Raw genomic sequence first — 15,832 nt, 5'->3', positions numbered from 1 at the left:
ACATAAACTGCATTAGCATTACCCCATAATCTTATTTAGTAAATGCTCATGCCGTTCAGTCTCCTGTAATTGCATTGGGAAGATGCAATATTTATGAAAGGGGAGAGGGGAATGTCACTGCTCATCTCAGCTCTGCAGTAAAAGTCCCAGGAAAGACTGAGCGGGCAGCCCAGTCCTAGCTGTGGTCCTGCCAGTGTTGTTAGTAGTGTGGTTGTCTCAATGACTCTGAATGGCCCTCCCCAACCAAGAGCTCCCCCACCCACTTAACTATCTGGAAATGTGGGCAGCCATCCATAGGGGTACAGGGAGAGGCAGTAGTAGTCACTTCTCTTGGTGTAGTGATTTCTTCTGGGTAGACCCTATGCAAAGAACTTGGATGCACTGACTTCTGTAGTTATAAGATTCTAGTCTTGGCCTCCCACTCCTAATTGGGTTTTCCTTTGGCTAAAAGGCAAAGCTACCTCTAGAGGGTTGGCTTGAACCTGGATCTACAGTGTGTTCTACAGTGGGCCCAACAGCAACACTTGCTCTTCTGTCAGCCCAGATTTCCATAGCCTCCTCACTCCATACCCTACTCCTTTTCCACCCCTCTTCCTAGGAAAGCAGCAAAATCTGCATTTAAGAAAAAAATCAAGGGCTGGAAAGGTGGCTCAGTGGTAGAACGCTTACCTTGCATGCCTGAGGCCCTGGGTTCGATTCCTCAGCACCACATAAGCAAAAAGAAAAAAGCTGGAAGTGGCGCTGAGGCTCAAGTGGTAGAGCGCTAGCCTTGAGCTGAAGAGCTGAGGGACAGCGCCCAGGCCCAGAGCTCAGGCCCCATGACCGGACCCCCCCCCCAAAAAAAATAATCATAATCACAAAAAAAAAATCAACTCTTCTCCTACTCTAGAATGGATTGTTTAAGTATCAGTGGCACTTTATGGATGGGGTCACAGATCCTTTCCCCTCCGCCCCCCCCACACACAAGAAGTCCTGTGTTCATGGTTCTGAAATAACTAATCTGTCCCAAGTGGCCAGTGACACTTGGAGCAGAGAGCATGTCAGGATGACTGTTCTGCTCCTCAACTGCAGGTGCCTGGGCATAAACCAGGGTCTCAGTTTGTCCTTCCACGCTCACCTAGTAGGAGTGGAAGGTGCTCTTGATACTAGCTAGAGAAACATTTTTGGCTGGTGAGCTCCATCCAGGAGCAGCCAGGAGCAGCTGAGACCAGGGTATTCCTGCAGGTGGGTCTATGGCTATGTTCGGGGAGTCCCCAAGAACTAACTTTGCACCCTAGACCAGGAAGTAGGAAGCCCTCCCAGGGGACAGGCAGGTATAAGTGTACGCGTAGTGATACAGCTTGGGGGCTGAGAGGGGCTCCCAGAAGCATGGAAGGGCTGCCTCCCAGAAATCTGAAGCTGCAGCCAGGACCTCTTCCGCCTGCTATTCACCTGCTTTCACCCTCCCCCACCTGTCCCTGGGCTCTGCCCAAGCGATGCCGCCTGGTGGACACTGCCCAGCCCCTCTCTTTGTTCAGCGGGACGTGGAGCTGTGGCTGCACTGGTGGGGGGGGGGCGTTCGGACCCACCGTGCACACACAGGCCACACTCACGAAGGGAGCCCAACGAGGATGGGGGGGGGGGTCTAGGTTCTCAGCAGCCGCCTTCTTTCCCTTCTCCCCAGGACGGGATACGAGGCACCGGAACCCCGGGCAGCTGAGAACAGGGCCCCTCCCGGTGTCAGCCCCCTCGCCGCCGCAGTCCCATTAATCACAGCGTCGCAGTCCAGTTGGGGATCCCCCCGCGCGCCGTGCGGCGCGTAGCCCGCAACACAATGGCATTATTTCCGGGGGGAGAGGCCGCCTCGGGCCGGGGCCGGGACGCAGGCGGCGGCGCCTCTTTCCCTCAACCCGTCCCTTGGCGCCCAACAAGAACGCCTGCGGCGGCCGGAGACGGGTGGCAGAACGGACGCGGGTGGCTCGCGGGTGGCAGGGCCAGGCCGTCCTAATTCAATTAGCCGGGCCGCCTCCGCCTTGGAGTAACTCTGGACCCGCCGGGGCTCGGGCTCCGGGCAGCTGCTCTTTTCTTGTGAGCGGAGCCCATGCATATGGATTCTCCTCAGCCCACTAGTGGCACCTGCGGCTCGCCCCGCCCCCTGCGAGCCGATCCAGGCCTCCCCGGGAAAGTTGGGAACCCAGGGGCGTGGGGGGGGGGGTGGTTGGTGGAAACTGGTGGACTCGGGAGTGTGAGCCAGAGAGGGGAATAAAGCGGTTTGAAGAACCTAAGCAGGAGGGTCTGTGTGGAAGTGCGCACACCTGTAGTTCCACAGCGCCTGCCGTTGGGGTGTGCTGACCCTGACCCGTAGAGGAGCATGCATGAAGGAGAGGGTTTGGTGTAGTTCGGTTCTGCTGGGTGCGCCTGTGTATGGACGCAGAAGAGCCTAAATGAGGTTTTGCGAGTGTCTGTAGGGTTCGGAGACCAGGGAGTGTTTGCGTATTTGTGTGCAAGGGTGAGTGTGGGGTCTGTGTGTGGGTATTAACACTGAATCTGGAAGTACCGGTGATCGGATCCGTCTGTGTGTAGTTATTTGTGTACCTAAAGTGTTTTTTTTTTCTTTTCTTTTCCGTGTGCAATCAGGTCACCGTGGAACCCATCACTCCACGAACTGCCGCCAGCAGCAGCTGGGGCTCCTGGGCTGGGGCTCAGTCATACCCATCTCATCCGGCCTGGTGATCTGTTGGAGGAGGAGCTTGGCCAGTTAATTTCAAACTGGCACTCCAACGCTTCTAGTTGGAGTATGCTCCAAGGCACAGACAGACAGAGGCTGGGACAATCGGGCCCCTCTCCCTGCAGCAGGACCCTGGCCAGTCTAGTTCTCCACTGCCTAGATGAACTCGGTGGGCATCTGCGACTTCCAACTTGTAAAGTGAGTTCTGTACACTCTGGAAATAACCAGATCTGCCCTAGATGGCCAAAGCTCCCAACACTGACCTCAAGATCCCTACATTCATCTCTTTGGCCAATGCCCAGGACTGGCCGGCTGTGAATTTGAGTTCCCCAGGGCTCAAAGATCTCCATCCACCCTTCCCAGAGGGGCTGTTTTTATGCTTCCAAAGGGGTGGAAGAAACAAGAAATCTGGGCAGATCTGATGCAGAAATCTTACCTTATTTCCTCCTTTTCCTGTGCTAGTGGAATTGCAGAGCTGGAACTCTGGTGGAAATCACACCAAGGGCCAAGAAAAGAGTTTGTCAGTTTCATTTATCTCAGAGAGTAGGTTGGTTCCTAGAAGATGGTGTGGCCCTCCAAGGCCAGGCCAAAAGCTGAATCTCACTCTTCCTTCACATCTTCACCTAGGAGAGATTCCTCTGGGCACAGGCTCACTTGGTAGGCAGAGTCTAGGATAGACACCAAGAATGGGAAAAGTTGGGGCCAGCTGGGGTCCTAGGCTGAGCTACCTTCTTGGAGGGCAATGGCACAAAGGTAAATTCTGTGCCCAGGTAGTTCTCTAGTGGCAGGCACAACCATGGGGGTCTCTTCAGTCCTCAGCCTTCTTCAACCCACCCCACTCCATTTTTTTTTTCCTTGGGCTCTAGCATCTAGGAGGACCTTAGCATTAAAGATACTCCAGTTAAAGATGTTTTCATCCAGATGCAGTGCTCATTGGTGGGGACCAGAGGGTCCCTGGGTCTCCCCCTGGAGGGAGTTGGTCAGGAGATGTAGAAGGTCCTACTTAACTCAAGGATGAAGGGGCCAGGCCAACGTTTAGGTCAGATGGCATGTACAAAGGGGAGGGGATACTGCTTAGGGGACAGATTTCCAAGGAAGAACCCTATTTTAGAAGCATTTACCTGCCAGGCCTTGATGGAGAAGATGAAAAAGTAACTATCCTCTAATATTAAGTGACAACTAAGGTATAGCCTACAGTAGGGAAGTGTCTGTTTCTCACTGCTTTGACTTCTATCCATTCAGGATCCCTCCACTGATGTGAGAATGTGTGGTTAGTCTTCCCTGTTGAAGTACTGTTTTTGGTTTTTACTGTGAGGTTTAGGTAGGGACAACCTTAGCCTTAAAGAAGTCATTGAGTAGTGGATGAAGTAGCCTAACCTACTCACTCTCCTTTCTCCCACCCCTAAAAATCCCCCACCCCACTCTAGGCTCCCTAAGGTTAGAATGCTCTTCACTGGATTCCTACTGTTACTAGCTGCTCCTGCTTCCTCTGTGGAAGGGAAAGTTTTCTGACTCCTATACCAAGACAGTTGGGCAAAGCAGAGGAGACAGCTTTGCTATTACAGAGACTATCTCCAATTAAGCACCACAGAAGCCAGAAATGGAGTTGTTGATCAAGTGGCAGAGTGATAACCTTGAGTAAAAAAAAGTTCAAGGACAGCACCCAGGCCCAGAGTTTAAGCACCAGGTCTGATACAAAAAAAGAGAGTGTGTATATGTTCTCAAAATGGTCTCATCACGGACTACTTCATGGTACAGATTCCAGATGGCTCTCTTTCTCTGGTGAATGACCATTCATTTGGCATGCCTTTTCTCCCCCTCACCACATCACAGGCCCATATGTGACTATTTCCCCTGATAACTTGGTTAGAAGACACATAGATATTATTACACTTTCACACAAATACACATTCTATAGAGGAACAGCTGTGGAGACACACATTCATCTAATCAGAGAATATGCAATTCATACACATACCTTCCCACAGTTGTAGAAACAACCCAGATTCCTCCTCTCTCCTCCAACAATCTTGCCAACATGTGTTTCCCTAGCAGTTGTACTCCAATAGTCTAACACAGTGCCTGGTACATAATAGACTCTTAATAAATATTTATAAAATAAATTTAACAATTATTCCTTTAAAGACATCTGCACAGCCTTCTCAACCCTCACTGTCACACAAGCTTTCACATTCGGCCTCCCCTTCTAGACACACAGTCCCACAAACACAAAGTAATTAACTTACCACATATACCCCTAAGCTAAAGGACAACCCTTGGCCTTGGGGTCTCTCCCAGAGCGGGGAGGGAGCTATGTGGGATCCAAAGAGGCCTCCCCCTAGGGCTCCCTTCCTGTCTGCCTCTCCCCCAGCCCTAGCCTCAGCCCCAGCTGCTCTCCTTTTAATTGGAAGTTACATGTGTGTATGTGTGTATGTGTGTGTGTGTGTGTGTTTTAATTCTGTAGGCCAGAAGATGGTGCTGGGAGGGAGATTGCCAGGTGGCTACAGGACTAGAGAGAAAAGTCTGCAACTTCCCTAGGTATATGTGTATTCCATATAGGAGCAACTCATCCTGAGTTGAGTCTGAAAGTAGTGTTAAGAGTCCAGGCTCCCACCACCACTTCCAAACTTTTAGTGCCTCCATTTTTTCATCTGCAAAGTGGAGGGAAACATAAAAAAACATACCACGAAAATATCAAAGGGTGAAAGACAAGGTAATTATTGTGCTTGAAGGCACTTGGGCCATCTCAGGTGCTTTGTGAGTCCTAATGTCTTTCTTCCCCTCCTCTTCCCTAACAGGGCTAGTCCAGTAGAAACATAAAATATGAGCTCTGTGTCAATATCATTCCTATGAAAACTTTCCAATCTGCAGCTTGGTGCTCAGGTAATACTGCAAAGAGCAGCAGTATGTGTGGGTGGGAGGGAGGGATCCTGACCCTCTAGCCTAGTCTTTCTAGGTGAGACTTAAAGGGATGCCCAGACTCTCAGCAACCACACTACTGGAGGACAAATTGCCAGGGAGGTCAAGTCTTAGTACCTTAGCAGAACTGGATTGGGATACAAGCAGATTTGTAACTGGAGAGAGGCTGGGGAAGGGCAAGGGCAAGCCAGACTATCTCTGAGTTGTTGTGGGATTTGGATAAGACATGGACAATTTTAGTGTCCCATTAGGCAGCTATAACTTCTTCCAATCTTCGACTGAGCAGTTAGAGTAAAGACTCTTCCCAGGTCTCCTGGATGATGGGTGCCAAATCTGCAGAATTGGAGAGGTGTGTAAGACAGATGCTTAAAAGACTGGATGAGGCAGAGCTGGAAAGCCATGGCACTGGAAAGGTATATCTCTGAAGCAGTGAAGGGAGGAAGGGGGGAGTGGTTAGGAACACTCAATTGGTTTCTGCAAGGGACAGCGTAGTAAAGAAAAGCTGTTATGGAGATAACTGGGAAAAATAAGATGTTAACCACAGCAGGCAGAAAGTGTTTATGCTAATGCTGCAGTGCACCTTTCCCTCTTTTTCAGCTCATACAGGAAAAATAATTCTGTATTGGATTCCCAGAATAATCGCTGTCTGTAGGACTCTGGACAACTTCATTCACCTCCTTAAGTCTCAATTTTCGTCTTTTAAGGCATATAACACATGAACCACTGTATCTTGTCCTTTAAAATGTACACTGGTGGGTTTTAGTATATTCACAAAGTTGTGCAACCATCACCACTCCCTAAAACAGACTATTTTAACCATTCCGAAAAGAAACTTGGTGCCCATTAGCAGACATTTCTCATTGCTCTCAACATCCAGCCACTGACAACCACAAATCTACTTTCTGTCTCTATGGGCTCATCTATCTTGCCTATTTCATATAAATGGAATAATATAATATGTGACCTTCTATGTTTTATTTCTTTCACTTAGCATGTTTCCTAACTTCATCTTTATAGTAGTATGAGCAGCACTTCTTTTGATTGCTGAATAATGTTCCATTCTGTTTATTCATTCCATTTATTAGTTGATGGATATCTGAGATCTCTATATTTATTGATTGTAATGAATAATATTGCCATGAACATTCATTTCTATTTTATTAATTATGAATTTTGGAACACATCTAGTAACTTCACAGGCTTGTTACGAGTTTTAAATTTGATGTGATGCAGTACCTGTCACATAGTAGTTATTCAGTAAATATTTATATCTATATCTGCTTTAGTTCCTCAAGATAAGAAATTTTCTGTCTCACCTAGGTTCACACAACTTCCAAAGTAAATTATGGGACCTTCTGGGTCTCTGGATTTGGGGAGAAGGAGAGAACTGGTGCAGAAATAGAGTTCTGTCCTCGTGGTGTTGCTCAGTTTTGTTGCTTTTTTTTTTTTTACTATCAACTACTAACTTCATATCTGGCTTTGTCTTGAGTGGGCCTTGGTCCTCTTGGATAGAGATCAAGATTTTCTCCATGTTGATGAGTTTTCATCCAGCAGCCAAACTTCCAGGCTAACCCACAAAGGTAAGCCCAGTCTAACTCCTCCAATTGGGCTGTACTAAACCATAAGCTCTGAATTTTGGTGTCTTCCCATCTGTAAAATTGGGATAGTACTTATCCCAAAGAATTAATGTACAATTTTCATAGTTCTCCAAGTATTTACTTACTTCTGGCTTGTTGTATCTGCTTCTTTGTTTATTGTCTGACCTTCTCTATTGAATATAAGCTTTATGAGGTCAGGAGATTTGTTTTGCTATGCCCTCATTTCTTAGAATAATGTCAGACACCAAGTAAGTACTCAAATATTTGCTGAAGCCATTCATTTATTCACTCAAGATGAGCATATTTTATTGGTTTGGGCTGTATGGGGGGGCAGGGAGATGAGTCAGCTACTTCCTGACTTGAAGAAGATCTCTTCAAGTGGAAATGATAGACATGGCTAAAACAAATAGATGAGATTTGATAAGTAGAATTCGAGCTGTCTTCACATTCTAGCATCTTGTCTGGTAGAAACAGGCCTTCCCATATTGTAGGATCTGAAACTGACCTGCAATAGACCTTTCATCAGTAACCCATGCCTTTCTCTGAGTTTGTCTCCTGGGGGGGCAGACCTTTCCTTACAGGAGAGGCCAAAGAGAGGAAGCAGAAAAAGGGAGTTTCCTCCTTTTCACTCGGGCTCTCAGCCAGGCAGTCACAGGCAAAACTTTGAAAAGGCCTAAATTTGTCCTGAGTGTACTTCCCAGATCCTAGCCTACATGCCCCACCCCTCTCCATTCCTTAAGCCCCTAGGCCTCCTTCCCAAGATTCCAAAATGATAAAATAACTACTTCCCCTCCAGGCAGTTCAAAGGCTTTTTGCCTGGAAAAAAAAAAGAAAGCTGTCCTGCTAGTTACTAGGTGGAAAGCAAATCGCTTAGATTCATTCAGACACTGTAAGACTGAACGGCTTCTGGAGGCATCTTTTCATCTAAAAGGAAAAGGACATATCTTGAGGAATATGCATCCTAGCAGCAAACCCCTAACCAGTTCTCATAACTTGTGCCTAAGAAGGAAGCCTTTCTTAATTCCTCCAAAGAGGCTGAGGTGGAGTGGCTGCTGATTTTTGTTCATAGGCCCTGTTTTAGGGACAAGCCTGAACTCACCAGCCTGCCTCGGGGACCTGGGCTCCATACCTTCTAACAAGCTGGACTTGAAGTTGAAGTAAATCGCCTAGTTGAGTGATAGGTGTCTCCCAGCTGAGCCCTTGGGGAGATTCTCCAGTTGGGCAGGACACCAGGTCCCCAGAGGCATCCAGGGGTGGACTCCTTTGCCCCAGTTCATTGTGAGGGGCAGCTCCTGCCAGACAGGAAGTGGGGAGTGTAGGGGGGTGGGGAGGACTGAAAGGGCCCTCTTTCCTCCTTCGGTCCAGCTCTGGGAATGGCTGCTTCGAGTTCTTTTTCTTCTTTTAAGCCTTTCTTCTTCGTTCCATCTTCTCTCTGCAGGAACTACTCCTATCCTTGGTCTCTGTCCCTCTGTCTCTGGCTCGTGCATCTGTCTGGGCTCCTAGCCTCCCTCCCTCTCCCCTCCCTTCCCCTCCCCCGCGCTGTCATTCACCCCGCTCCTCTCTGTGCACAGCCAATGGAGAGACCCGGCCGAAACGACGAGGCTCCCTCGCTCAGGGCTTTTTCGCCCGGTGATTGATGTCCCAGAGTCAACAGCAAACCAGCAGCAGGAGAGTGGAAAGAGAAGCCAGAGAGGGAAAGAATACTGCACCCCTTCTCTTCCTCCCCTCCCCTCCCCCTACTTGAGCCCTTCTGCGCACTTCGCCTCCAAGTCTCAGCGTAGCCGGGAGCCGCTGTCGCCTCGGCGCCTCTGCTCGCTTACCCCCAGTAGTCCATCGCGGACCGGCGCCGCCGCCCGGGCCCCCCCCGCGGGGGTCCGGGGCCCCCCAGCCAGCATGGAGCACCTGGGTCCACACCACCTCCACCCCGGCCACGCGGAGCCCATCAGCTTCGGCATTGATCAGATCCTCAACAGCCCGGACCAAGGCGGCTGCATGGGACCCGCCTCGCGCCTCCAGGACGGAGAATACGGCCTTGGCTGTTTGGTCGGAGGCGCCTACACTTACGGTGGCGGAGGTTCGGCGGCCGGGGCTGGGGCCGGGAGCGCGGGAGCCTATAGCGCTGGCGGCCCCGGCGGCCCGGCGGGCGGCGGCGGCGGCGCCTGCAGTATGGGCCCACTGGCAGGCTCCTACAACGTGAACATGGCCTTGGCGGGCGGCCCCGGTCCCGGTGGTGGCGGAGGCGGCGGGGGCGGAGGCGGCGGGGGTGCGCTGAGCGCGGCGGGGGTGATCCGGGTGCCCGCGCACAGGCCGCTAGCGGGAGCGGTGGCCCACCCCCAGCCCTTAGCCACCGGCTTGCCCACTGTGCCCTCGGTACCTGCCGTGCCGGGCGTCAACAACCTTACCGGCCTCACCTTTCCCTGGATGGAGAGTAACCGCAGATACACAAAGGACAGGTTCACAGGTGAGTCCGGCCCGCGCGCGCGCCGCGCCTGGCCGCGGCTCGGGCTCTGCGCTACCCCTCTCCCGCTTGGTGTGCCCCCCAGTCCCTTCTGAGACCCAGGTGGCTCGGCGCACCTCCGTGCTTCCCCGCCAAGTTCAGCCGCCGGGCTGGCTGTGTGCTCCGAGAATAGCTATGCTCAGAGAGTTCTGTGTCCCTCCGTCTCTTCTCCCGGACCCCTGTTCAGAGAAGCGATCCTTGATCTCCTCTAGGGACCTCAGGCCCAGTCAGGCCGAGGGAAGAAGAGGGCTGTAGATTCAGGGCTACCTTCCATGGACATCTGAGGCTTTGTGGGGTTCTCAAAAAGCATTGCGATGTGAGCAAAATGTGTTTCTTTTTTTCTTCTATCCCATCCGCCGTTTTCTTATTGAGGTGGAGATGCTCAGAATCAGATACAAGAAAAGAACAGGTTTTCTTACACACACTTGGGCGCCGTAACTCTGATGCCCACAGTCCTACCAGGCCCAGCAACAGCCCAGGTAGAGAAAGAGAGCTCTGAGGTCCTTCTTCCCCGACTGCTGGCTTCCTCTGGGCCGGTAGCAGCACAGGGCTGAGCCGCGCGCCCGGGACAGCTTACTCTATTCAGTCTCAGTGTCCTTCTCCCAGACGCAGCCCAGTTTTCCTGGCATGAATAATGTACCCCTGGCGGAAAACCGATCGGTGGTTGGGACAACTGCGGGGCTGTAGTGCACTCCAGGGCGGCTGGCTGAGACCCTCTCAGCTCCTTCTCTCCCTGCGGCTTCCTTTGCTCAGGCTTCCCGCTTGCTCCCCAACTCAGCTTCAGTCCAGGCACACATCTTCCCCCCACCCCTCACTTCGCACTCCCCTGGTTGCTCATCAAATTTGAAACGGCCATACACTCCGCCTTCCAAGCCCCCACACCCGGCAGCGTAACTGCTGCTAACCGAGCTGGGGTTCGCCTCTGTGCCCCACAGAGGTGAGGCAGGTTACAGGCCCTTTCTGGCTAGGATTGGACTCCCACAGCAAGACACACAAGTTCCAAAAGGTGTGTGTGTGTGTGTGTTCATGTGTGTTCCTGCATGCATGGGAGGCACAGCTTAGGACTAGACCAGGCTGGGCAACCCTCAGGTCCTCTGCTCCAGTTCTAGGCAACATGGCCGAGAGACTGTGCCCGGAGACTCTGATCAGGCTCTGAGACCATACTGAAATGAGACTGGAGCTCAACAGAGGCAGAGCGGCTGCTCAAGGTGGACTTCCTGAAAGGGCTTTCTCTCACTTTAGGGGCTCCATGCCCCAACCCAAGTCCTCTCAGGCCTGAGGAGGCAAGGTGTGGGTGCCTAGATCCATCTCTCCTGCCTAGGCCAGACTACTCTTGACATGCTCTGTCAGATAAATAAATGAAATGAAATAAATAAACACTCCTGGTGCCTGGGGCAGTGTATATGTGTATACATATGTATATATACATATATGTGCATGTGTGCATATATATACCCATATCTATGTATGTGTGTATATATCTCAAAGGTACCTACACAGGGCCTACCCAGAGCTACAGCCAATCCTACTCATGTGTTGGGCCTGAATTAGGTTCTAAGGGAGTGTAAGTGTGTAGCCTTCTTTTGCCTTGTGTCCTGTGTGCTTGTGTTTGTCTAGGTGTGCCTGCCAGCCTGGAGAGTCGGATCTGTAAGTTTGTGTCCATGTGTGTTGTGTAGGTATGGGGCTGTGATAGGATCTCAGGTCTGGAACCACTCAGGGGCTTTGATTACCCTCTGCCTCCTATTGTTGACCCTCCCTTCAGAGCCTAGGCCCCAAGGCTGTGGTGGTGCAATGGTTAGATGCCTTTCACTGCCCCTCTCCCAGGACGTGGAGAGCTCTGGCAGCTAGGAGGCAGTTAGAAAGCCCAGGGCTAGTGAGACCTCCGCTGTGAGGGCTGTCACGCGGCTGGAGTGGCGTCGGCCTGGCGGGCGGGAGCTCTTTCTGCTGCGGGCCTTGGAACTGAGGGGCTAAGGGGAGGGATCACGGCCTTGCTTTTGGGGGTGCAGCCCCCGCGCTCGTTCATTCGCGGGTAGTCCGGCCTGGGACGCCTCCTGACGCTCTGCCGCTTGCCTCTGCCGTCTGTCTGTCTCCCGCTCCAGTGGCCCTCTCACCCTTCACTGTAACACGCCGTATAGGTCACCCCTATCAGAATCGGACGCCCCCCAAGAAGAAGAAGCCACGCACGTCCTTCACACGCCTGCAGATCTGTGAGCTGGAGAAGCGTTTCCACCGCCAGAAGTACTTGGCCTCCGCGGAGCGCGCTGCCCTGGCTAAAGCGCTCAAAATGACCGACGCGCAGGTCAAGACGTGGTTCCAGAACCGGCGGACGAAGTGGAGGTGAGCACGCCGGGCCCGCCCGCCCGCCCGCCCGCCCGCCCCGGGGCACAGTCTCGGGTCGCTCTCCACCGGCCCTCGGTCCGGATGCACACATTCCCTCCGCTGGCTGCTTTCTCGTGGGTTCAAAGGAGCGTGCTTCTGCAAGGTTTTCAGGGAAACCAAAAGCCGTCCAAGCCAATAGTTCGGTGGGGCTGGAGAGGCCGGCTTCAGGGTTTCCGTAGAACAGCACGTTGTGTGTAGTGTGCCGGTGTGGATGCCGCTGATCTACGACCCTTGGCCAAACAGGCGTGTTAGGACAATTGTACAATCCGGAGTTCTGGGCTTATTCACTGAATAGTTAAGGGCTTGCTGTCTGTGCAAACTCCCTTTCACTGGGGCGAACCCCCTCTCGTCCCTGCACCGCAGACACAGAATGGCCCGCGCTTTGTTTCTGCGCTCCAGCCGGACTCCTGGCAGACGGTGCCCACCCCCAGGCCCGGGGCTGGTCCCACTGCTGCTTCCCCAGGCGCCCGGCCTCTGCGCAGCGGTCCTTCACCCTGCAGGGGCAAAAATCAATCCGCGCCGGCTGTGGCGAGGTTTCTTGGGTCCCACTGAAAGGGGGATCAATTAGGAGCAGATGGGTGTTCGTGAGAGACTTTTTCCCTTCTCCTGACACACCCGCAACTACACTTACAACACACTCATTAAAAAAAAACAAGATTCACATAAGATACTTCAGCCTCTCTAGTTTTCGTTTACTTCTTTTTTCCTGCCCTCCCAAACATTAAGGATCCCACACACTTGTTCCAGTCTTATTCTCTATACAAACTGGCACTTTCTTTAAGTACACCTTCTCGCACCCCTGCGTGTGCCGTCCTATATGTAGCCCGTACTCTGGTGTCACACACAAGCAGTAGGGACTTTCTCCCTCACCCAGGCCCCTGGTAGGGGAAGCGCTAAAGTCTGGACAAAGTCAGAGGCGCCGAGCAGGGCGGGCCTGGGGCGGGAGGAAGGAATTGGAGTTTCCTCTTTTTCTGAATGAAGGCAAGGAATCTGCCTGGGATTCCGCCTTGGGGGCCACAAAGGAAACCAGGCCTGTGAGTCTAAGGCCCCCTCCCCAACATTCCTATGGCTGGGGAAGGGGTGGGGAATGCAACAGCTTTGGGGGGCCCCCTAGAAAAAAAATAGTAAAAGAGGGAGCGTAGGCTTGCTGGGAGGGGTCGCTGGTATTTTCAAAGCCTACTACGGGTTGCAGCCTAGGGGAGGGGAGGAACCCCCACAGGACCTCCACCTCTAAGCTGCCGAAGAGAAACTGAAACACAAAAGGGCAGGACAAAGATTCCCCCCTTCCTGGAGGAGGGGAAAGGAGGAAAAACAGGTAGACTGGAGAAATCTTATGCATAATAAAAGACAAGATTGGATGGTTCAAGCCACCGTTTTCGTTTCAAATACTTTCCCTTAATTAATAGAGAAGGGAGGTGGGAGGTGGAGAAAAGGAGAGCTGAGACTGGGAGCTTGAAGTTAAGAGAACCATTCAGGGGCAGCGTGACTTGCCGGGCACCGAGGGAAGATGAGAGGTAGAGACACACAAGAGGGGGGCCTGCGGATAGGCGAGCAGAGCAGGCAGGCGGCAGCCGCTGGAAGAGGCCCTCCCAGGATTTGCACGGCTTCATCGATCGCCTACAAATTGCTTCTGGAGGCCCCGGGGACTCCCATTAGATCTGTCCACCTTAGAGACAGACGTTTGATCTCAATTGACAGGGTGGAGGGGCTGCATTAAATGGAATAAGTGAGTCATCGCCTCCCAAGACGGCCTTAGAGGAAGCTGGTGGGTCTGGAGAGAGCCCCATTGGGGCACAGGCTTGGCTCTGGAGATCTGAGGCCTGGGAGAGATTCCCAGAGAGAAAGGAGATATATCTGCTGACCCTAGCTTTTGTGCCCTAGGCTTGGGGCAGCATCTATCCGATCTCCATCCAGGCTGAGGAGAGGTGGCAGGTCAGCCTAAGCTCCCAGCAGCGCTACTGGGTAGGGGTGGTGGCCAGGTAATTTGGGCCTGGTGAGTTTTTCCCATTGCTCCTCTGGGATACTTACTTCATTTTTGAGGTCTCCTATCTTTGTCCAAATCAGGTTCCCCAGGAGGAGGGAATGAGTTAAAGGGTCCACACTGGACCCAAGGCTGCAGAAAGCAGCCAGTGTTCCTATGTGGAGGCAATCTGCCTGGAGCATGCGCGGGAGCCGGGTCGGTGTCCTGGCGGGTAACAGCTTGTTCCCGGTGCAGGCGACAGACCGCGGAGGAGCGTGAGGCTGAGAGGCAGCAGGCGAATCGCATCCTTCTACAGCTACAGCAAGAGGCCTTCCAGAAGAGCCTGGCGCAGCCGCTGCCTGCGGACCCACTGTGCGTACACAACTCCTCACTCTTTGCCCTGCAGAATCTGCAGCCATGGTCTGATGACTCCACCAAAATCACCAGCGTTACATCGGTGGCATCTGCCTGCGAGTAAGCCGACCTGTGTCATCCTGCAGGACCCCAGGCCTGGTGAGGGGCTACTGAGGCCTGGAAACCAGGCCTCTCCCCTCCTCTCCCAGCTGCCTTGAGCAGAGGCCTCAAGGGGGATGGAAACATTGTCGATGCCCCCCATGCTCTGCGGACATTATTCTGTTTTCCATGGAAAAGGAGAAAGGCGCACTGGGGACCGGGGTACTTGGCCCCTTCCCAGAAGCCTATGTGATGCCACATCCACCAGAACTGTTCAGAGTCCTCTCAGTTTCCTCGATTTCATTTTATTTTGATTTTAACATGGGACCCAGAGAGAGACCAGGGAGGTGGGGGGGAGGGTAGAAGAGCTTCTGGGATCCCCAGGGATGCCATCTAAACTTTTTCTGGGAAACTCCACTCTATTCCTGCTCCTCATTATACACATGGACACCGGTAAGACCACACAGAGGTAATGGTTCTGTCCCTTCAGACCATTCCCAGGGCTGTGCACAGGGACCCAGGGCAGAATGGCACGCACCTCACCATTAAACACAGGCCAAGGGTGACCCAGATTCATTCTGAACAGCATGGCCTGCCCCCTACTCACAAAGGCCAAGGCCACACTGTGACACACCATCCCACACATAACAGCCTCACTTGGCCTGCTAGCTTCACACCATGCATCCCAGCCATATCCAGATACACACAGCCAGGTTTCCACACAAACTCAACTCGTGTCTCCAAATTCTGTTTGTAGGGAGAGTTTAAGTTATGCACTTATAAGGTGTTTTCTGTGTAACCATTTTATAAAGTGCTTGTGTAATTTATGTGGAAAAAAAATAAAACTCTCCAGATCTGGAGTCAGGGCTGTCTGCTCCTCGCCCAATGTCTTGTGGGTACTTGGGTTTATTATAAGTTGGAGTTTCCGGAGCAGCCTTGGTTACCTGAGCTGGAGGGGCAAATGGGTAGGCAGGGCCTGTGGACTCTGGAGGGGAAAAAAAAAAAAAAGAAGACAGGCACAAAGAAGGCAGAGCTGTGGAAAGGCAGGATCTCCTGGGATTGCGAGTGTTTGAAAGCTTGTGGATGGATGTTGTTGGCTGTGAGGGTTGTGTGTGTATGTGTATGTATGTTTATGGTAGTGTGAATAATTGAGATATTACTGATGGTGAACATTTGTAATAATGTTTAAGTGTGTACTTACGTTTACAATTCTTATAAATGATTGTTTCTGCTTAAATTGCAAATTGAAAGTATCATCGGGCACTGGTGACTCAGGGCTCACATCTGTAATCCTAGCTACTCAGGAGGCTGAAATCTGA

At 52.1% G+C, this 15,832-nt stretch overlaps 1 protein-coding gene across 1 annotated transcript; it reads left to right on the top strand.

The window, feature by feature from the left end:
• The first annotated feature begins 8,352 nt into the window (after positions 1–8,352).
• On the top strand, positions 8,353–15,373 carry Tlx1 (T cell leukemia homeobox 1). Its single transcript, XM_042689638.1, has 3 exons — positions 8,353–9,685; positions 11,857–12,058; positions 14,316–15,373. The coding sequence occupies exons 1-3, from the start codon at positions 9,118–9,120 to the stop codon at positions 14,536–14,538; spliced, it is 993 nt and encodes a 330-aa protein (XP_042545572.1). The 5' UTR covers positions 8,353–9,117; the 3' UTR covers positions 14,539–15,373.
• The last annotated feature ends 459 nt before the right edge of the window (positions 15,374–15,832 follow it).

Source organism: Dipodomys spectabilis, unplaced genomic scaffold, assembly GCF_019054845.1.
Source record: "Dipodomys spectabilis isolate Male_0828 unplaced genomic scaffold, ASM1905484v1 ptg000125l, whole genome shotgun sequence".
Lineage (NCBI taxonomy): Eukaryota > Metazoa > Chordata > Mammalia > Rodentia > Heteromyidae > Dipodomys > Dipodomys spectabilis.
Note: the sequence above shows the minus strand (reverse complement) of the source record. Positions and strands in the feature narration are given on the sequence as shown.

Coding starts and splice junctions, on each gene's coding strand:
- Tlx1 (XM_042689638.1), top strand. CDS start 9,118: ATGGAGCACCTGGGTCCACACCACCTCCACCCCGGCCACGCGGAGCCC. Junction 9,686..11,856: donor CACAAAGGACAGGTTCACAG/GTGAGTCCGGCC, acceptor CACGCCGTATAG/GTCACCCCTATCAGAATCGG. Junction 12,059..14,315: donor AACCGGCGGACGAAGTGGAG/GTGAGCACGCCG, acceptor TTCCCGGTGCAG/GCGACAGACCGCGGAGGAGC.